Here is a 22,742-nt window from a genome sequence, read left to right on the forward strand (position 1 = left end):
CATTAATCCCTCAACAGATGTACTTCACACCTGGTGAAAGCAATTGTGTAATATGTGTGGTTTTGGAAGGAAACTTATAAAGACTGAAATAGTAAGAGTGATTGTGTCATTAGGATTATATCCATTTTGGCTGTAGGATTACCATTTCTGACAGAGCTGCACACTGGGGATGTGAAATCTGAAAGACACGTATATTTAGGAGCATTTATCAAGTGAAGGCGTTTTTGAGAATATATTACGAAAAGTCACAGAGAATTAGGCATTTAGTGCTTCCTTTTTGGCTACTCTTTTTTATTCAAATATGTTTAAAGTGGATCTGAATAAAATTCAAACTTCAACACCGTTATTTTTTACCTTAAAGATGATGAATGCCGGTTAACAGACATGGTTTTTAGTTGAACAGAGTAACACAGAGTTAGGTAGCCTAACTCTGGTAAATGGTAACAAAGGCTAGCTATGAGTAGCTGTAAAGCGCACACATTAATGTGTTAAATCTTGCCCCGTTTCTAGTCTTTATGCTAAGTTTAGAAAGCTGGCCAGCTGCTGCGGCTTCATATTTCATAGGCAGATGTGAGAGGTTTATCAGTCTTGTCATTTATCTCTCCTGGAAAGAGAACAAGGCAGTTTCTAATATGTCAGACAATTCCTTAAAGAAAACGTAAACCAAGGATTAAGGTTGTGTCTCATTGCTTATAGTTATTTATTATTTAAATAGGTAAAAGGAGAGCAGCATTTGCCTGTGTTTAAAAGTGTGATATATTGAGCTGTCACATGTTGGCTGCCTGCTGTATGACAAAAAAACCCGAAACCATCCGCAGGGATCACATAGTTTGTGTATGTGTAGCTGTGTATGTGTGTGTCCTTGGCTAGGCTCCAGGAAGATGATTCTGTGCTGGAGTAAACAACGGCAGGGAATAACACATCACATGCTACTTTTCCTCTGGCAGATACTCTTCCTCTTTTCTTCTTCTCTCACATATGGAGGACACAAGAGCAGATCTCTGACCCCCTGATCCTAACTCCAACCAGACCCTTTGCTATTATCAGTTCAGAAAGGCTGGTGTGCACTGCAACTGATGAATGTGCGTCTTCCTGTGTCTGAGAAGCCTGGCTGTATCCCCGACCTCAGTGTTTGCTCATAACTCCTGCCTGACAGATTTAGGCCTTTTCCTCTTTCTTCTGTAGGCCACAAACTGAGTAATTCCAGCTTCTCTTCTTTCTTGACACACTCTTGAATTGTTATCAGAGAGAAAGTGATATAAACAACTGAGTCACCGGGCCACATTTGTGTTGCGTATAATCACCAGACCTATGATGCTCGAGACATTCTCAAACAACAAAGACCCTCCCTTTAGTTATTGTTTGGTATCTGAAAAGCTACTTTGAAAAAGTCGTTGACGCAATTAAAGAGGTTCCAGGATTAAGGGTTCTGCTAACTGCTGCAACTGTCGTCTCTCACTAGGACTCTAAGCAGGTGGTGGAGTCCTTCAAGTCCGGTTTCGAGCCCCCAGGAGATGTAGAGTTTGAGGACTATGGCCAGGCCATGAAGAGGACAGTATCTGAAACCAGCCTGTCCAACACCAAAGAGAGCAAAGAGAAGCCTGGTGTCAAGGCCAAAAGCAAACTGTGGCCTTTCATTAAGAACAAGAACAAGGTAACAATGAATGAACACCTTACTCAAAAATCACTGCTACACCCGAACGTATTGCAAAACATCACTAGTTGTGGTGCAGTTTCCTCGCCTGGAGCTCACTTTGCACTTTCAGGAGATTTATATGGGCTGGGGTGGAGGGATATTACAGGTCCCATTATGTTTGTTCTTATGACTTTTTATTTAGTGGCTGTAGAAATATATGTGTTCAGTGTTTGTAGTGTGTGTTACAGTCTTGGTGTTGATTCTGTATTAAATTTATATATTTTTAATAGATTTTTTTGACTTTTGTTCACTATGTTAACTTCAGAAATTTATTGCTAGTTCTCTGTTATTATTGCCATTTTTGTTGTTATTATTTGCCACCCGTTTCCTCCCCTGGCAATCACCCTCACCGATTTTGGAGCCTCCCTTTCATAACACACACTAATATATTTCTACTTTTCACTCTATGAACGGACTCAAGTGGCAGATATTAACTTCCTCTTGGATCTGATGTAACAGTCTTCCCTCAGTACTTTTCCACTGACTGATCATCCTTGAGTAGCTTCCTTTAGCTTCCTGTGTCTAAACATCAAGACTGATCTCTGGCTGTCTTATGGGCTGGTGGCACTGTTGGTATTGAATTAGAACAGAGTGTGATTGAGCAATCGTTTGTGAGTGTGTGCGCGTGTGTGTGTGTGCACGTCTGTGTGGGTGAGGGAGAAAGCGAGTTTGTGCAATGCTACATGAGAAACCCTGGTGTGCAGAAAATGGTGCAACCTCCCAAAATTAAGGCAAACTTATAAAGGCAGAATTTGGGAGCATAGTGTACAGAGAGGTATTTACACTGTACATGCACACAAGGACACATGCATGCCAACAGAAACACAAAAACAATATTGGTTTACAGAATAAAAAAAAAAGATTTCTTAATCGCGCACCAGTGCATGTGCAATGTGCATCATGTGGTATCCTAAAACTCATCACTGCTTCACTCTCTCTCCTTAACTGCTGGTTGATGAATTATGCAGTCAGATGTTTTAGAGCCGCAATAAGCAATTAGATTAGGCTGATGATGGCCTCAAATTCAGCAGCTGTTATCCTCGGGGATGTGGTGAATTACTCGTCTTAGCTGGCATGTTGACGAGGTTGGGAAAGTAAAAAAACAAAACTCAAACGGTGGTTTCTAAAATGGAAGCCGGCATGCGCTTTGAAACTCTTCGCTGTTTGCTTTGTGCATCTGCTTGCTTTAACACGTTTGTGCGCTTTCTACTCACTCTGGTCATTTTGTTCTTTTTAATTCTTTAATTTTTTTATGTTTTATGTGTTGAACAGTTTATTTTTTCCCACAACATAACTGCTACTCTGGGTTTGACATCCCTTTGGTTGTCTTTTATGTTCCTTTGGGTTTTCTGTTGCGTGTGTTTATTTTTTAATATTTGTAGGAGGCTTATTTATTTTGTTTTGTGTTCCCTCCTCCTTTTCCTCCTTTGTCTTTTTTCGTTGGATTCTCGACCCCTTCTTCTTCTTCTTCTTCTTCTTCCACGTTTTTCCTCTTCCTCTCCGTCACGGCTCCCTCTCTTATTGGTAGCTTATGTCCCTGTTAACGTCCCCCCACCAGCCCCCACCTGCCCCCCCAGCCTCATCCCCACCCTCACCCTCTGCTGTTCCCAACGACCCCCAGTCTCCCAAGCAGCACAAGGAGCCCCTCTCCCACCGCCTCAACGACTTCATGGCCTCCAAACCCAAAATGCACTGCCTCCGGAGCCTGAGGCGAGGGGTAAGTGTGTGTGTGTCCAAGCCAGCTTTGTGCCTGTGTTTGTGTGTCTGTACACCTGTACCTGAGCTGTGTGGCTGCTACACTGTATGAGTGAATAATCCAAAGACGTGCTGAGCTTTCTTGGATGGTCATGATGGCTACAGCATCATTATTACTTCTGTTGCCAGTAACCAATCAAGTGTAAGCAACGCGACCTCCAACAAGTGTCCCACCTTCACTCATACAGTGCTCAGCTTTTGTGCTTCTCTAGCATGCTTCTGTAGAGCATTACCATTACCTATTGACTCCATGGTATGTGTCCTACTCACCAACAGCCTCTTCATCTTGTCCCTTCATTCTTCAGATTAACTGTGCTCACAATGACAGTCCCTCTCTACCACCTTCCCCTTCTGACAGAAACTAAGGAGCCTAAGCAGTGTTGGCAGTAGCATGAAGACTGCACTTGCTCCCTGTGCTCTTCTCTGCAGTCTATGCTGGAGGCAGATTGTTTTGGGTTTTGCACGTGCTAGGAACCAAGAAGAAGGTTAAACCTTCAAGTATGAATCAAGCGATTGGTATGGTGGGAGAGTAAGTTTAGACAACTTCCTGAGGGATGGTTTTATCAGCACCTCTCCAGTGCCCTTGTGTGTGTCATCACAATTTCTGCTCTAAAGTCCAGTGCGTGTTTTGTAGAGATACAGGCGACAGTTGCTGGGGAAGGTCACAGCATGCTTTCCTGTCCTTTCTTACTTCACTCTCCAGTTGTCCGTGACCTCAGGAATGGGCTGTAACTCCCAATGTTCCTTCCGGACTCCACAAATATCGTTTTTTTGTTTATGCTCATAATTTGAAATGGAAGCAGTTCAGAGTAAAAACATTGGTTTGAATTGGTGCTAACATGACGTCTGAAAAGGCAAAAGAACAATGTGTTGCAGTAGTGCAGTGTGTGAGTATCGAAGAGGAAATGATTCAAATGAGGCAGTGCAGAGGGAAGTGCGTATTTCTTTCGAGCAGGTCTATCAGGAAGTGCATGTTTCTAAAAGCGGATGTGTTGCAACAGCTCATGAGAAGACTGATAAAAAGAGTTAAATCAGATGCATTGTTTTCAACTATGCACAGATTAAACTGAAGTTTGACCTTATTCTAACATTTCATGGTATAAGAAAGGCTGAATAAAGGTTTAAAGGTTAAAAGCTTTATCAGACCGGAAAGCCTTGTGGAGATCTTTAAATTCATCAGTACTGCTTTCCATTCCTAACGAGGGTGCATTGAATTGATCTGTAGGTGTTTTTACATCTAGTGGAAGTTTATTTTCTGTGTTTAGATGCTGGTTGATGTAGATTACCGTGTTAAAATATTGCTTTCTTTTTGGAATAAATCTAATAAAACATCAAAAATGTAGGTAACCATGGTAACAAGCACTTCATCACCATTTGGAGGTAAAAGGCTTATTTTCTCTTCCTTTTTCTTCTACTGTCTTTTCAAACTAGGGTCATCATCATAAGTCTGTAGGAAGTCTAAATATATTGGACTAACGTATGTGGTAATGTTAAGATGTGGTTTTGTACGTGCCTGTGACCTCTCAGCGATGTTACTCACTGAATCAAAAAGTGGTATCGTGACAGAAGACAGTGCATGTGCAGAAGGCTTTGGAGAGCTAGAGTAGGGAGCTCACCATGTCATAATGGGAAAAGGTAATTTGCCTAAAGCCCTACATGATAAAAACCATTTATCATTGCTTAATCCATCCATCCTTTTTGTGTTGCGTATATGGGTACACAGCATTTAATTTGATTCAGAAAATGTTTAACCTAAAAAGTAATATAATATACTAAATAATTACTTTCCCTTGGTTATTGTCTTGAAAAGACTCAAATGTAACTCCAGCATAATCCCTGTTTGAAAATCCACCAATAAAATCTCTTACAGTCACATTCTGTCATTACAGCTGTAGGAAAACAAATAAAATACACAAGTGTTGCTGTAGTCGTGTCTGTGGGGGTGGGGTGTTGTGTCTCCGCGCAATGGCAGGATGTCTACACCTGCAGGAGAGCTTGTGTGCACTGCATATGAGATGTCTAATTCATCCCCAGTCACTGTATGTGTGCGTGCACGTGTGTTGCTTCTGAGAAAAAAGAAAATGCGTCTGTGTCTTGAGAGTCAAATTAAGGCAGCATACAGTATAAGAGCTCAAGCACATCAGTGTTGTTTCCCAAGTTCTTATTGACAAAGCTTTATTCTCTCTGATGACCACACAGCAACAATCTCCGCGCTCTCTCATTTATCACAAAGAGCTAATGAAGAGGACTCTGGGCAGACCCACGTATGCTTTTGAAGCAAGGCAATATGTTGTAAGTGTGTGTGTGTGCGTGCGTGCGTGCGTGCGTGCGTGTGCGTGTGTGTGTTCGGCTTCAGTGAGCACCACACCAGATGTGTGTGTGTGTGTGTGTGTGTGTGTGTGTGTGTGTGTGTGTGTGTGTGTGAGAGAGAGAGACAACAGGTGTGTATTTGGCGTGTATAAACATTGAATAGTTGTGGATGTGTGTGATTAGTAAAAGCCATGTATAACACAGGCAGTAGCCTCATTAATAATTGTCTGAGGAAATTTTCACCATTAATGAAGCAAAACATGCTCACAAAGGAGGCTAGTGTCTGTGTTTGGCTCAGTATTGATCACATGGTTGTGACATGTGCAGAGTCGGAAGAATGATTTTAGAAAATGATGACTTCATCCCTCATCACATGTGCCAGCTTGGGGTCTGCTGTGTCTCGCAGCTGTTTCAGGGCTTCCCCACTGAGCATCTACAAGGGGTCAATTCACAAAGTGTCACAAGCACCTGAGGATGTGAGAGTTATAAGGACGCTATTTATGATACTGAGGAATTACCGCTCTTTACTTATTAAACCTCATGTGGCTGTATGACACGAGGTGCTGGTTACACTTTGGGTCTGGGTCCAGCTTACAGTACCCAGAATTTACCCCTCTGGGGCTTTCTTTGTGCTGGTGTGCCATAGTGCAGCAGTGTTATCTGTCTGTAATATAACTGTTGATCTGTGTCTGTCTCAAGAACAAATCTAAAACGCTCTTTACGGAAAGCTGCAGCTTTTAAGTGGTCCCATGATAAATCACACATAAACTTAGTAATAAAACAAACAGCTAGAGACATAAATGTAAAAATGAACAGCAGTTATTGACTCAAGCTGCTAATTTATAGGAAACCCACTGTAAACAAAACCGAAAGCAACCGACAGCAGAAAAGAAGTTATGCTGCTCGTCAGGTAGCGCTGAGAAATCCTGAAAGCCAGGCTGATGAGTGCAAACAGTTTTGTTCAAAGGAAAACAAGTCCTCAATGCAATGATGAATGCAAAAGTCGAAGCTAGCTTAAAAGGCTAATTTTCACATTTTTTTCTGGCCTGTTGTTAGAAAGGGAGCATAAAATTGGAGTATAATGTGTCGTACAGAAGCAGACCAGCTTAGACTTTTTAGCTAATTATTCTATAAACATTTTAATTTCACAAAAACATCAAACATAGCTTTTATTTAAATTGTGAGAAAGAATATGAAAGGATCTTTTGGACCAGCTTTACTTGATTCTTTCACTTCAGTTTTTATCAACTTTCAGACAAAAATTTCTCTTTTTCATTTCCGGATACAAAGTCCATATATGACCCACCGGTGACAGAAGCAAAGGCCTGTGTCTTTGCCTGCACTTCTACAAAGTAGTTTTTATACATGTGAAGGTGTGTGTGTGTGTGTGTGTGTGGGGTGGGGGGGGGATCACATAGCAATGACCATAAAAGGCCATTCACAGGTGGATGACTTGATTAGTGGATCTAAGTGAGTAGAGCTCCTCGGTGCACCAGCATGTGACCTTTTAACAGGATTACAAGTCATCTGCTCTGGCTCTACCAACCAGTTGTTGTTGTTAACCTGCTCTGTTCTTTGTATTCAGAACCATATCCTCTCCAAAGTCCCTCGCCAAATTCTATCGCTGTTTTAATTTTTGGCTTTCACTGAGCCACTTGAGTTTGCAAAATTTAGAGACCCATCTATTTCTAAGCTGTTCTTCACGAGTGTGAATATTTGGTTTCTGAAAGCATCTCTCCAGTTTGTCTGTGTACAGTATCTGCCTCCATGTCAACATATGGACCTGCTAATGTGGTAACATGCTTTTGGCGCCCTCTGCTGTGCCCTGTGTGTCATTGTGTAGGCAGCAGAGCGGGATCAAGAAGTAAAGGGTACATTGTCCTCTGTCGTCGTTGTCATTCTCCCTCTACTTCTTAATTTGCATCTGTCTTCCCTTAATTTTTCTCAGTGACTTCATGCTTTTGCAGTAGGTTGGCCTGTTAGCCAACTTTTCTTCCCATTTCTCATGAATTCATCATGTTAGAAATGTTAAACTTCACCACATGAAAAAAAAGAGCGGGGTCTTAGTAGCTAAAATCGTTTCTGATAGAGCTTTTTTTGTAATTACACAGCTAGTATATAAATCAGATTCTTGAAGTTTTAACTACTTTACCCTCTTTTCCTTTTATGGTGAAGTCTGGCAGAGTAAAACATTATTATAAAACTATTTTTGTTGAAAGGAAAATAAAACAAATGGCCGTAATATTCTCCTCATGTTGACTTTTATCTGTTGTCTGTTTCTCTCTCCTGCTCTTCGCCATTTTTCTCTCTTCTCCCCCCATGAAGCTTTCTCTCAAGCTGGTAAGCATGACCGTATAACTGCACGACCGTAGCGGCATGACCATAGCACGCATGTGACGTCGTCCCAGTAACACAGTCTCAATAACGTTCTGTACGCTGATTTTTTGGTGTGCTCTTTTTTTTCTCATTTTATTTGTTTTGGATCTAATTTAATTATTAATTAAGTTTTGCTGTAACACAACAATGGACCTGAGACTCACGTCGCTGTCTCATTTTTGTGTTATGTTTGTTTGTTTGTTTTTATGTTGTGATTGTGTTCCCGTTTTGTCTCTCCCAAAATGTGTCTGTGGTCTCTGTGATGCAGATCACACTCAATTCCCACGTCCGGAATCTCATTGAGGTGATCAGATTTACTCTGTGTTTTATTTGTCTGTCCTTTAGTCTGTCTCGTAGTCCTTCTTGTCTCAGCTGATTGTATGTCCCTGTAACATATACTAATTGCCGATCTGTAGAAAGCGAGCTCCTGTCCTTACACTGCATGCCACTTCGGTTCCATTTATTGATTTATTGATATTTTTGTGTGTGGTTTGTAAATCTAACACTAGCGAGGATTTCCTCAAAACATAAGGATTAGTGAAATTGTTTAATACTTTTGGGAATCCTTTTCATATTTTGAAACATTCACTTTATGGTGTGTTAAGGGATAATAGTGATACACACTGGAAGTACTGGGAAACAGCTGTCCTGGCTTTATGCAGAAAAACCTAAAAGTTCTCTAACAGTACTTTATCTGTTTTACCTGTTTAAATATGTGAAAAAAAAAACCCCAAAATGGACTAATTAGGTATTGGCAATAAGACGAGAAACTCATATCTGTTTTTAGGGCTAACTGGTATATCCCAGTTGGAGAAATGGCCTGCCTGCTTTGCCTGTGACTCGCCTTTAGTATCAAAGCGGATCAGAGAGAATCTCTTTGTGTTTCCGGCAAACAAAACTAAAAAGCTTTAAGTGGATAATTAAGCAAAATTCATTTTCAAAAATCCACATGAGTCCGAGTCGTGTCTCTCCATGTTGATTTGTAAGTTGCTTTGCACAGGGGGAGTGTTGATGGGATGGTGCATAGCTTCAAAGAAGAAGTAGTTGATGTAACATAACATCAGAGTATCGCCCTTCATGCAAGGCAGAAAGGAGGAGATCTTCCCCTCTGGACAGCCGTTTCCCTGTCCTTCCAGTCTTTATGTTAAGCATATTTGTACAGACATGAGTTTCTTTTCTGAAAAGAAAGTCAACAAGTGCATTTTCGCAAATTTTAAACAGTTTAAAAAATTTTTTTAAAATGTTGACATTTTACAGCATATGCTTGGTTTGTTTTTGTACGTCAGTGCCTGAGTCAAATAAGACTGATCAGTTTGAACCTTTTCTAACAGTCCATCAACTTTATTGACTACAACATCAAGTTACTAAATGCCTGCATATAGTTTTAGTTTGTTTATTGATTAAATTTAATCACGTAGAATAAATTTACATTTAGATCGTAGTGCCTCACTAGTCTGAGGATACGTGGATACGTAAACACTAATGAGTCATTTCTGTACTGTGATGTTTCACTGATACGAGAGCATGACATGCCTGCATGCTGACTGACAGATCTTTGTTGTGTTGCATGCCTTTAAGTGTTGCATGCTGATACGGGGAGAAGGGGTAAGGTTGCCGTGGTAACTATCTGGCTCATGTGATGTGAATCCTGACCTCCAGGCTGTAGATCCAGCATTTATTTCCTGTGGTGCCACTGTGACCCATCTCAATGAGATCCAATCACAGGCCTTGACCTCTTCAGTCCACACAGTTCAAAGATTTTCTGCCGATATGTCACTATTTTCGTTCTTTTTTTCCAGCTAATCATAAACTCACTGAACCACAATGCTGCCCCAAATGGAGTAACAATATAAAACAAAGGCCTCATTGCATCTTATTGCGAAATCCTATCATTAAAACCTATGGATAGTCAATTGTTTTTAAACAACAATAGTAGCTTGAACGCAGTATATATATATATATAGGGTCCAAAAAATTAAACCATGTATCAAGTAAGCTGTACTGCAGTACCAACATTTCTGAGTTATTCCAAGACTTACAGAAGCAGCTAGTTAATTACCTTATCCTTACTGATCAATTTATTTATTAGTTTTGATGCTTTGTTTACAGATGTTTACAGAAAGACTGAGAGGCAGCGGAGCAGCATGACTCATTCTATTCAGTATTACAGTCTCAGCAGGAAACATGACTCCTGTCAAGCCAACCTCTTGCAGCTCATATAACCTTCATTTTAAGAAAGAGCCGTTCCTGTCAGAGAACAGATCCATTAGCTAGCTGACCCTGAAACACTATATGCAATGAAAGGATGTGGCCAAAACGTTATTACATTTCCGTTGCATTTACAGAGCTCTAAATTAGGTGTGGCGACTGAATAGGTGAAAGGCCTCAAGTCTACAGAGCTAAACATCCTAAATATCACAGAGTGTGTTAGAGAGCGGCTGCAGTATCTCCTTCAGTGATTCAGTTAAAGCCTAACAGGAGCTCCATTTATTTACCCTGATACCCATTTATCCCTGAGTCTTGTTTCACAGGGTTAAAAAAAAAATAGAAAAAACCCCAAAAACAGAGAGAGATACTGCACCTATCAAAAACTGATTCCTGCTAAGGCACAAAAAGGATTACTGAAGTTGGTTATTTTCTTTGAGTATTTAAAAAAGTTTCCATGGTGTGATTTTTTTTTTTCAGGGTTCTGTACCGGAGGACTTCAGTCACCTGCCGCCAGAGCAGAGGAGGAAGAAGCTGCAGGGCAAGATCGATGAGCTGAGTAAAGACATACAAAAAGAAATGGACCAGAGGTATTCAGAGGGGTTTTAATCTAGCGTTATAAATCTTTCCATTCTGTTCTGAAGCCTCAAAGACTTACAAATACTTGCTCTTCCAGAGATGCTTTGACTAAGATGAAAGATGTGTATATAAAGAACCCTCAGATGGGAGACCCGGCCAGTGTGGACCCCCGGCTAACAGAAATAGGTCAAAACATTGAGAAGCTCCAGTCTGAAGTACAGAAATTTGAGGTAAGTTCAGTGTCTGTCTGAGCCCCTATTCCTTTTTGAGTGTTAATGTTGGCAAGGCTGTGTTGTTTGGTTTATCTGAAACAGTAAATAATGAGGAGCTCAGACACACATCTCCAGCTGGGGTAATTCCAAAGAAGACTGTCGCTTATCCATATTAGGAGAAGATGCAAGGCAGCTGCAGGGATTGGCTGCATGTTCCATGTTCTCTGTGCAGAGAGAGAAGTCCCAGAACAATGGCCTGGTTTAACCGTGTAAATAAATGGGGGAATGCAAGGATGAGGTGTTCGTTCTGTGCTAGGTCCTTGCCGAATGTAAAGTTATCACAGATAAAAAGAATTCCTCAAGTTGTCATTCGTCCAAGTTGTCATGTAATAAAAATGAAAAGCTAGAGCCAAATAATGATTGCGTGTGTTTCAGGGCTGGTTAGCAGAGGTGGAGGAGAGGATGCCGTCTAAGAGTGATTCACACCGGAAAAGCGGACTCTATGAGACCCAGAATAGCACAACAGTGAGCAACAACTGTGCACAGGACAGAGAGAGGTATGGTATACTTTGGCAAAAAGCAGCCACAGAACCCAGAGTTTGTAACACACATGACTTTTTGGGAAGAAATCGATGTGTGTTTTCACAGTATATTTACTGTGTGTGTGTTGGCCCCTGAGCAGCCCGGATGGCAGCTACACAGAGGAGCAGAATTCAGAGGTTCAGGTCAAAGCCCAACCCATCCCCACCCCAACCACCACGACGGAGTTCGATGACGAGTTTGATGATGAGGAGGTCCTGCCTACCATCGGCACCTGCAAAGCCTTGTATCCCTTCGAAGGTAACTGCAGCCACATTGGTTTAAAATAAAAACGGTCAATGTAAGTATGAAGCCTGCTCGTTGGCTGGTGGCTGCTGCTGAGGTCCCGTTATTTCTGGAAATAAGCTGAACCTGAGTCTGATGGAAAACGGGTGGAGGAGTTTGTTTCCTCTGAATGAGGAGGAGGAGTAGGGATGCGATCTTTGTGTTCAAATGTGTGGAGGAGTATGAATAAAAATACACTCATTTCTCAGTTGCACTATTTCAAAATCAAATTTGGAAAATTATTCAAAGCTGCTAAACATAAAGCTCAGTGCATATAAAGAGGCGGTAAAGATCTATCTTACTTTAGCTGTAGCGATTGCTGGGTTAACGGTGAAATTGTGGTTCATTGTATAGGTTAAACTAGTTTTTCAGTTTTTCAGACCTTTGATGAGTCATAATCATGAATATTAGAATAGCAGTAATAAAGTAATTCTGTAATACTGCAGTCATTCAGTCATTCTGGAGGGTTTTTCTTTCAGCAAGGCTACATAACCAAATGCTACCCGCCCTACTGGCAACAAGAAATGAGAGAAAAGTCCCAGGAATAACCCCAGTCCCTACTGTTGCAGATTACAGTCACGTAAATGAATTACAGTTACACATATTTCCAGAGAGCTCACCGCCCTGTATACCTTGTGTTTTGGCATAAAACCTTCATACTCAAACATTTGTTCAAAAGTAAAAAAGGAGTGTACTCTCAAAAAAGCAATTTGATTACAGATAAGGTTTCCACATAATTGTGTTACGCAAGTACAGCGTAAAAGATTAAACTTACTGGAATCTGGTCTATTGAGATCTACTTGAGCAAAGCACAACATTTAACAAAGCAGCAAAGTTTAACCACATAACGACATCACAAAAAACAAATAAACTGTAACACAATAACGTTCATCTTGGAGTTGTATTCCCTTAATTATCTGGTTATGGTTTTTTGTAGGGCCTCAAACATCTTGGCTCCCCAACCCCAGCCCCCCAGCTCCAAAACTGAATAAGAGGGGCTTACACTGAGTAACACTTTCCTAACTAATGTATCCATAAATGTTTACTTTTCAGAAATAGATTAAATTTAGAATTTCTGTTAAAATGGGTGGATCACATGAAGCACTACTAATTGTTAAAACTACCTGTGCTTATTCATATATGTTGACTCAGGACATGTTAAAGTGCCTGTGGAGTTTCTACAAGTAGTCTCTGACTATATCCCTGCTGTACAGCATCTGGTTTTGCTTCCTCTTTTCTTGCATCTCTGATTTTCAAAGTGCGCTACTAATCAACATGGTTCCTATTAATATACAAAGCCAGCGTTCTTATCTTCTGTTGGTTTGCGGCTGTTCTCTCCTGCAGGTCACAATGAGGGCACCATCTCCGTGGCTGAGGGTGAGCTGTTGTACGTCATAGAAGAAGACAAAGGAGATGGCTGGACACGCGTGCGGAGGAACGAGGATGAGGAAGGATACGTGCCCACATCCTACGTTGAAGTGTTTTTGGAAACGAATGCCAAAGGTGCTATGACATACATTTAACTCAGCAAGTTCTTGCTATGACAGTTTTTGTTACTCTGTATTCCATTCACGTGCTGAACGAATGGGGCAAGTTACAGAGATTATAGATGCTAGTTCAGACACACACACACACACACAGACACTTCACGCCGCTCCACAAAGAAGGAGCAATCGGATTTGTCCATTGTGCCTCATAACAGTTGGAAAAGTTGTTTCTGGTAGCGTGAGCTGTGCCAATCAGATATCATGTCTAAGAAGTGTTTGAGGTGAAGCCTCTCTTATTCACGGCAGTGCCACCTAGTGGTCATTGAAAATAAAACATGGCACACTCAAAGCTCATGATGGCGCAAATCAGCACCTAACAGTGATCACCTGTATATTTGAGACATTCAGTATTTGATTTTCTTTTAGGTTTTAAAATGTTGAATAACAATATTCTACTCAAATAAAAACACTGTTAATTAAGACTTTGAGCCAGAACTGTGGCCAAAGCTGAATCTGTGTGGTGATAAATCAGCTGAGTGAATGTAAGCACCATGTGAAGAGGCAGTGACCATCAACTCAAAGTTACATTTTTAGACGTTATTGTGTTTTGGTCACTTGACGTACCTAAAAAGAAAGAATGCTCAATGTGCAATCAAGCAAATGTAATTTAAATCAGCTGTACAGTATGAAGACATATCAAGAGATATTTTTGTAGGTTAAACTAGATTAAAAATCATGCTGCTGCCTCTCAAGTGTTGCATGCTCTAGATAAATTACAGTGTTGTTACAACAAGAACAAGTTATTTTCCCCTGTAAGGGGTCATTTTTTAAAATATTGTCCAGTTTAATAACATTAATAGCCGCCTTATAATGTTTCCTTTTTCTAAATTCACCTTTTGATAATGACAGTGTTGGGCTGTTCTGGTCCTTTTTTGCAGGCCAGTGGTAAAAGAATAAAGGACTGAAGTATTAGCTGAAGTAAACTATGTATGGTGAGGCTGAGCTGGGATATGGAGCTGGTCATGACTCTAAAGCTTTGTGGTTTGTTTGCATCGGTCTCTGAAGTGTTTACACTAAAAGCATGGTGTGTGTGTAGCCTCTAGGTCATTTCAGTGCTCTGTTACTCTTTTCCAAGATCAGGGCTCTCTCAAAAATCACTCTCACTCTTTTAAAGACACAACTCACCTCAAAATAGAATTTACACATTTTTCCTCTGGCCTCTAGTGCTATTTTCTTACTGTGCAACTACATCCACTAACTGTAAAAACCATGCAGCTAGCTAACATTAGCAGAGGGGGGCACCATTGATGTAAATGGTAAATGGCCTGTATTTGTATAGCGCTTTACCCCACATTCAGTCATCCACCCATTCACACACTGGTGATGGCAAGCTACATTGTAGCTACAGCCACAGCTGCACTGACAGAGGCGAGGCTGCCAGTCACTGGCGCCACCGTGCCCTCTGACCACCACCAGTAGGGTGAAGTGTCTTGCCTAAGAACACAACGACCGAGACTGTCCGAGCTCGAACCGGCAACCTTCCGATTCCAAGACGAACTACTAACTCCTGAGCCACGATCGTACATGCTGTCACTCTGCTATGAATGCCCAGTGAGACAGTTTAGGTAAACGGGTTTTACATAAATCTGCTCGCACCAAAACAGTCTAGATCAGGGATGACAAAAGCATTTCACACTGTGGACCACATATAGCTGCATACCCATTCTACTCCTCTTTCTGTAAGTGTAAAAAAAAGTCAAATTAAACATTTAAACTTTGAGATATCTTAATATAATTTTTTTAAATAAGGTGCAATTTCAACGGGACATCTCAGTTTTTTGTACATAATAAAGAAAAGCTGCTGTAGTAAATGACAGAAATCTGTTAGAATGACTCTTTGGGCTTAAATGGTAAGAAACAAATTACAGAAAAAGTTTTAGGTGTAGCACATTGGCTGCCCTGTAATTAATAGCATTTTTCTTTTGTTAATTCACAGAAAATACCTTTTTTTTTTTTTTTTTACTGTATACACATTAAAAAAACCAAAACAAAACGTTTCTGTCATTTCATTTTTTTTTCTATAACCGAATTACTTTAGTGTAGTGTGAATAGTTATAGGCTGTTTTTTATCATTAAAGATTAAGCTGGAAAACTTATAAAGAAATTTCCAAAGCTGTCCAGTGGGCCTGGTTAGGAGTCTTTGCCAGGCCGATTCTGGACCCTTGGTCTTATGTTTGACACCACAGATCTAAAAATAGTACTACAGGCCAGATATAGTATGATTTTGGGAGTTGGAGGGTCCCTTGTATCAGTTTTGAAGATTTGTTACAGCCATAGCATGGCCGTATGTGCGAGGTGTAACTCTACATCAGGTTTAACACACAGAAATTGTGAAATTTGGTGTGTGCTGTGGCGTTTGTGGGAGTTTTATCGTAACAGGATTACAGCGTGTTGTGATAGTACAGCCATTTCATTCTAACATGCATTCAAGCCCAGTGGTTTTAGTTAAACAGATGCATGTTTGTGTTAATTCAGGTCGTACAACACACGTCTTTCTTGGAGATACAGTAGTAGTACCAGTTTAATGTAGTCTCATATTTAATGCAATGACCTCCTCTCCATATCTGAATATATGGGTTGGTCTTCACTTCTTTTTAAAGCTAACTCTTCTTTTTGTTATTTTTTGTTGTTTGTATTTTCCTTTTTGAATTACAGATTCCTAAAAGTGTGAGGCTGGCTGAGGAATGGCAGGGCAAGCAGCCTCGGAGAAACCACCACGTTCCTCACATGCTCACAGAGTCAGAGAGAAAGATGACCTGAGTCTAAAAGAAAGAGAGACGGCCGATTAGAACGCATCTGAATTTTCCAAACAAACAAACAAAAAGAAAAAGTTTAGACAGAACGCATCGAAAATTTAGTGCTCATAACTTCTCCATTTTTAACCCCCATTCAGCAGTCACAGCCGCAGTACACAAACGGCTTTATGTTGTTTGCAGCAACGCTTTGCTTTTTAATGAAACTAACTGCTCGCACCATGTGCGGTCATGACTGAGGCTGCTGGCTTCCCTGGCTCTGCCACTTCTCTTTTTTCCTTCCCTTTGCCCTGTGACACACAAACACACACACATACATGAAGGAGGGTGTGGTCAGAGACAGGACGGAGACCGACAGGAGCGGACGGACAGAAGAAGCAGGTGGATGAAACGCTCGCTCGCTCACTGACTCGAGACAGAATCATCCCAGCTTCATCTGACGCCACAAGATGCTCATACTCACGCCTTCCACTTAAATCAGCTCTGTATTTGCAGGTTTCACTTAACTGGAATCAGAAGAACTGAAGGTGCTAATCATCTGTCTTTGTCTCCTGTGCTTCTCATGTACGTTCGTTTGATCTCAGTGGTCGTTGGTCTTTTGTGTCACAGTTTCCACTTTCCTCCTCACCAAGATCACTTCCACATATCCAGGACCAGCTGAAGGGGCAGAACTCTAGATGATGGTGTCATCCACCATCCATACCATCCAGCCATTTCTTGTTCTGTCACTGGTGCCTGTTCCTCTCTCTGACCACACCCCACCCCCTTCCTCACCTCCACAGCCCTTCCCCCCTCCCTCAGGCTATGGCGGCTCAGGCTAGCTCCCTTGGCTGCTTTAAGCCTTTTTTTGTTTTTTCTTTTCTTTTGCAACAGGGCGGGGGTCCCTCAGCATTGTGGTGTGCTGCATGCTTGCCCTGTCTTCCTCCTCGCCCCTGTGCTGGCGGGTTGGAAGAGGCGGTGGGGGTGTTAAGCCTGCTTACGCCCCTTCCCTCCAGCCTTTAAGTTCAGTTAACCCTCATTGCCTAGTCATACTGTTTGAATTAACCTGAATGCTATTGTTTGGGTTTGGTGCCTGTGGGTCTTTTTTTTTCTTCTTTTTTTTAATTACGTACATGTTTTTTCAGTCATCTGTTCAGAAAGCATGTTTCCCTGTTTTTAACAGAAAGTAAGTGATCTCAAATTTGTGTAGTTTAATCACAAAAAAGGACGATAGGAACCCAAAGTGTCATTATGTTTTTTGTTTTTTTCTTTTTTCCTGAATGATCTCATGCATAGATAGGTCAAGGTTGTTTTGTTTTTTTGTAAGTACAGTACGTATGAGAAGTGTTAGTTTGCTATGTTTTGATCAGAGCGTCTAATGCAAGTTGTTAGTTTAAAGTTAATCACCTTGTGGAAGTGGCTCCACTTGGTCCAAGCAGCACCCAAAAATGAAGCCTATGAAGATATGAGTTACACCCGATGTTTGTAACAAGCTCCACCTACTGTCTACTGTATATGAAAATATACTGTGATCGTTTTCCTGTGAGTTTTTGACTGAAATGTGACAACACGCCGATCATCACCCGTTTTGGGCCTTAACCAGGTTTCACTGAGAGGAGGAACGATGCTGACGTTCGCTGTGGTATGGTGAGGAGACGAAGATGTGATTATCTCGAGGGGGCAAATTTCTAATCATGAAACTGTCAGGGTAGAGAAATGATGTCCACTGATTCCCCCTGCTCAATGGCACATAATGCACGTGATTTTTTAACATTTTTGTTTCATATATGACGAGTGAAGATTCTCTTTTTCTTCCTTTTTTTTCCTCTCTTCTTTTTTTAAAGCTGGAATGATATGTTGTTGCTTATTGTACCTGAATGGGACTAAAATCCCTTAACTGCAAACATGAGTAACCGTTACATTGTTTTTATGTTTTGGATGAAGCCATCGTATATTTGTCTAATGCAGAATTTTATGAACACTCCCCGTGTGGAGGAATGATGGACGTACTGATCATTTGGACTGCCGATGTAAGGAATGATCAAATCCCTGCTGAATCAAATACCACGTTTGCTTTCGCCCCTCTCATCGCTTCACACATCACGGTGATCAAACAATGTCTGGCAAATGATATGATTAAATCCGATGAGGCAGAGTAGCTTTAGGGCAGGCTTTGCTCTGACACGAAACCACCACAAACCTTTTCTGTCGATGCCCCAGAATAACCCACGTGTACAGTGGAAATGGCGTGATGGAATTAGAGAAAATATATATGAGTATATAAATAAAGTTTAAAAAGGAAAACATCTATTTTAACTATGGAGAGTCTTACCATTACTTTATCTGCTTTGCAAAGTAAGACTTCTTTTCCTTTGTAAGGTCTACCAGATGGTGTGTTTTTGCACTTTTTCGTTTGTGTTCCATTCGGTAGGCCACATGCTTGTGTTTTGGAGCACTGAATACTTTGTATTGTGTTTACTGTGCCAATTAAATATGCCTGGAGAGTAAACGGTGTATTGTCTGCTTGTTTTTCTTCTCTCGATGAGCCACAAAAGTCACATCAATCACCATTAACTGCATCAGCAACTTGAACCATAAAACACAATGTGAATGGAGACAGATAAAGTGTGATGGCAGGGCTTTATGATTTAATTACTCTTAACACAGACCACTTGTAACACACTTTGTTTTATAACTAAAGATTCTTTTTGTCATTTTTATACTCGTGTTTTAATAATTTAGCCCATTAAAATGATGCAAGGATAAAAAATGACAAAAGCATTACAAGTTGTGAGGGCAAAGAATGACTTGCTCATATTTCTTCTTTGTTGGAACAACAATCCAAATGTGAAACCAGTTAACTGACTTTTTCTTACTCTGCTGTTCACCATACAAATGTGGATAATTTATTATATTATTAGTCATTTTAATGAATACATCAACCATTCCTATGATTAAAGGCACAACATTTGGATTTAGTCATCTACTATCAGAAAAGGCAACACTACCTTTTACAAGTCTCTTTTACAGCAGTGGTGTACCCAAAGCTACTCATGCCCCCCAGAGGTCTGTCAGCTTTAAACCCTTTCATCCACCCCTCCTCTCATGTTCACATGTGTTCAACAAACGCTGAACTCATTTTTCAGTCTGGTCTCTGGACTGCTTTCAGTTTACCATTTACTACAGTCAGACATTGCTGGTTAGCAAGCTGCCATTAATTTGTGACTTTAGTTGCGCTCAAACAGTTCTTTATGTTTATTGACGACAGCTGTTTACCCGTGATTACTGATGGTAATCCACACTTCACATAAAGCTAATATTTCAAGACGGCTATAGCCATGTCATTCACGTCTTTGGTAAAATATTCCATATTTCTATTCATAATTTCAACAATTTTTGCTGCTTATTTGTTTAGCTTCGCAAGCAATTTTAATGCTAACACAGATTTGCTTACCTGTAGTGGTAACAGCAGTTTTTACAACTCATACATGGCTTTAACATTCAGCATTTGGCCCTATATCCGACCCCACTGTGCAGTGGTCCACTGGGCAACGTGTAGCCCGGTTTGGAATCTGTGTGCTAATATGTACAACTGCAACATAGCCTGAGCACACTTGCATTGCTAAGCCCCCCGCCCCCATGCCACACTGCACTGTGGTTACACAAAGCTTTGTATATCAAAAACTTTCCTTTTTAGCTCCAGATGCAGTCCCACATCTCGTCCAGCAGAGGGTAGTCGTGCTCCATTCTCAGCTATGGTAATGTCACTTGAATGGTTGGGAGTGTTACACTTTTTATTGCCTTATTTTTCAGCAACAGTGCTGGAAAAAAAGGAAGTATTTTTCAGGGATGGAGCTGAAAAATAAAACGCAGATGGTTCTTGAATTATGTTTAGTGCTCACTGGACAGACCTCAGTTTGGATCATGTTGTGTTTACTCTCTCTCTCTCTGTCTCGTAGCATTTTATGTCCAGTGTACTTTTTTAAAAAGGTGTTCGTACTAACTGTACTGTTATTGGATTGCATCTGGCAGTCAGACACTGGCAGTAGTCACATATATTGATTCTGGACCACTAAGCTGCAGCCTGATAAATCCCAGCTGCCCCACTGTATGCAGGTGCATGCTGTGTAGCAGATGCAGCACTCACTTCCTCCACCACACTTCACCACACTTTCAAAAAGCCTCATTGGCTTTTGCTCCCTAGAACTCCCCAGTAGCCTGAAAGGGCTAAAGAAAATTAATTGCTTCAGTGGATCCTACAAGGCAAGGAAGTTTGTGTCGTCAACACGATTCAGAGCTTCTTCCACTTTGCTTTTTTTTTTTAAATTGGTTTATTCAGGAGCGAGTTTATATCACATGCAGGAGGTGCCCTGCAATAGCAACATTTTCATCTGTAGTCAAGTGCAGGAAGGAAGGCATGTTGCAGCCATGTGTCATCCTCAAAGTGCAACATCACACAGTACATGTGAAACAGATGACAAGAGAACAGACGAAAATTGAATTACAAGACATAACTGTAACCAGCTAAGCTCACATAAGTCATTCAAAAATAGCTAGCTTTTGAATTATTACATTAAAGGTGAAAATAAGTAGATGGCAGCAAAGCGTTACATGTTCATTTCTTTCATTCGCCTGGTTGGCAGGTTTACTTCATTTGCTTTCTGTGGAGATGATCACACCATTAAAATAGGGCCACTGCTTCTAGCTTTAAGGATTGATGATTAAAGCTGCCTCAGACTAATCTTCCATCTGTCTTGGAGCCCAAATAAGTCAGGGAACAGTCTTTACAGATTTATGGGCTAGTATCACTCACTCGCTGATGGATCCTCACACCTTTGTAGGAAGTCATGTACGTTTTATTGTAACCAACAACAAGTGAAAATGGTTTGCTGTTAGCTACACACAAACTGATACGTTGCTTTTGCTTTGATGACTCTGGGTATCCATTTACCATTTATAACATATGTGTTTACTCTATAAGGCTGGTTCTAAAGAGGCATTTTTATTGTTGTTATTTACGTTACACATTATTTCTAGCTTCCACTAGGGGGCGATACCCATAGTAACAAAAATACTTTGAATTCTTTAGATTGTCAATGGGAAAACAACCCTTGGCTCTGACCTCAGTAAACACTTTCTTGGTGAGTTTTATTGAATAAAATGAATAAAGTCAGTTTTATGAATTTTGGCCATTTTCAGTGTCGAAAATAAGGATTATTCAGGCTATGCTCACTTGTGATTGACCAAGAATATTAGATAATGAGCATGTGGCATTTTGAGATTTATACTGTCTATGCAGTGCTCTCCTATAATACTCCATGGCTTTGTTCATACAGTACAACTGTTAGTTGCTTCAGTGTTCCAACACCCTCTAATAAGAAACACAGCAGTGCAGCAGGATGAAAGTAAGGCAGGAGAAGATTCTGTTCTGCACAATCAACTGACTATTCAGTCCTAAAGATTGGACTGAATGTGGATGCTGATGCTATGGCTCAAGGGTCTGTCAGACCACTAGTTTGTTCCAGGCTTTACAACACTGTACAAATATAAATGGGGCACAGAAGCTGGGAATAATACTTTTACTGTAATGGCACAAAGAAGTTGGCATTTGCTTTCTTTAGTTAGTAATTGCCATGAAATCTGCTAGAGGTCATATCCAAGTTAATACGCATTGTGACAAGTTGGAGCATCAACTAAGAGTATTCCCGTCAACTTTCAGATCTATTTTGTTTGCAAAAGATAACGCCTGCTGAACATCAGCATGTTATCTCTTTCTTTTATCTTTGTTGGCTTGTTAGCATGCTGACATTAACATTTAGCAAAAAGCATAGCATGCTTACAGTAGCTGGTTTTTATTTTCTGAAAGGTGTAGATTTAGATTTAGTATAATCTTACATCTAAATGACCCTGTTATTCTTTACTCAGACCTCCTCTGTAATTTTACTTATGTAGCCAGAAGTATGAACTTAAGTAAAACCATATATTTGATGATTTTAGAGTGATCTCCACAAAACCCCTCCAGAAAAAGATGGTCTCATGACTTGGACTTTGGCATGATGACTTCAAAGATTCAAAATCCTTGAAAATCCCAAACTGGCCAACTCTTCATACGTCACAAATTTAAAAAGGGTGTCGACTTGAACACTCTATGCTACTGTTGCACTGTCAGGCTTTTTCCAGCGAATCAATAAACCTGGTGTATAAATTCAGCAGCTTGTTTGGAGGTTTGTAAGAGACTTTTTGCCACTTACCACAGTCTGCTTTACCTGCTGCTTTCGCTCTGTTCCATTACTGCTATGTTCCTGTCTTGCCTGGAGTGAGAGCAAGCCGCCTGATGGGGAAAACACACCTCTGGAGATCAGCCCAGTCTGTCCCATCATTAACAGCCAGTGGGGGCTGGCATCCATCTGTGAAATGAATCAAGGCTGTCACCTCATAAGCTACCTTTGCAGCTTGTTTCATTCAT

General features: G+C 40.7%; 2 protein-coding genes across 14 annotated transcripts in view; one reads left to right on the forward strand and one right to left on the reverse strand.

The window, feature by feature from the left end:
* Positions 1–18,785, forward strand: part of fnbp1b (formin binding protein 1b) — a 55,786-nt gene extending 37,001 nt beyond the window's left edge. For 4 of the 13 annotated variants that reach the window (XM_082541174.1, XM_082541171.1, XM_082541165.1 and 1 more), the window contains exons 9-17: positions 1,463–1,654; positions 3,225–3,413; positions 8,087–8,101; positions 8,406–8,441; positions 10,823–10,932; positions 11,019–11,151; positions 11,569–11,690; positions 11,816–11,973; positions 13,342–16,193. In XM_082541174.1, coding sequence (XP_082397300.1) covers positions 1,463–1,654; positions 3,225–3,413; positions 8,087–8,101; positions 8,406–8,441; positions 10,823–10,932; positions 11,019–11,151; positions 11,569–11,690; positions 11,816–11,973; positions 13,342–13,520 — 1,134 coding nt within the window. In that variant the 3' untranslated portion in view covers positions 13,521–16,193. The other 9 variants (XM_082541176.1, XM_082541177.1, XM_082541172.1 and 6 more) reach the window with 8 other exon arrangements.
* LOC309711816 (uncharacterized protein) overlaps positions 1–22,742 on the reverse strand; it is a 304,239-nt gene that overhangs the window by 128,602 nt on the left and 152,895 nt on the right. The window lies entirely within an intron of this gene.

Source organism: Aulonocara stuartgranti (assembly GCF_965226115.1).
Source record: "Aulonocara stuartgranti genome assembly, chromosome: 7".
NCBI classification, from domain to species: domain Eukaryota; kingdom Metazoa; phylum Chordata; class Actinopteri; order Cichliformes; family Cichlidae; genus Aulonocara; species Aulonocara stuartgranti.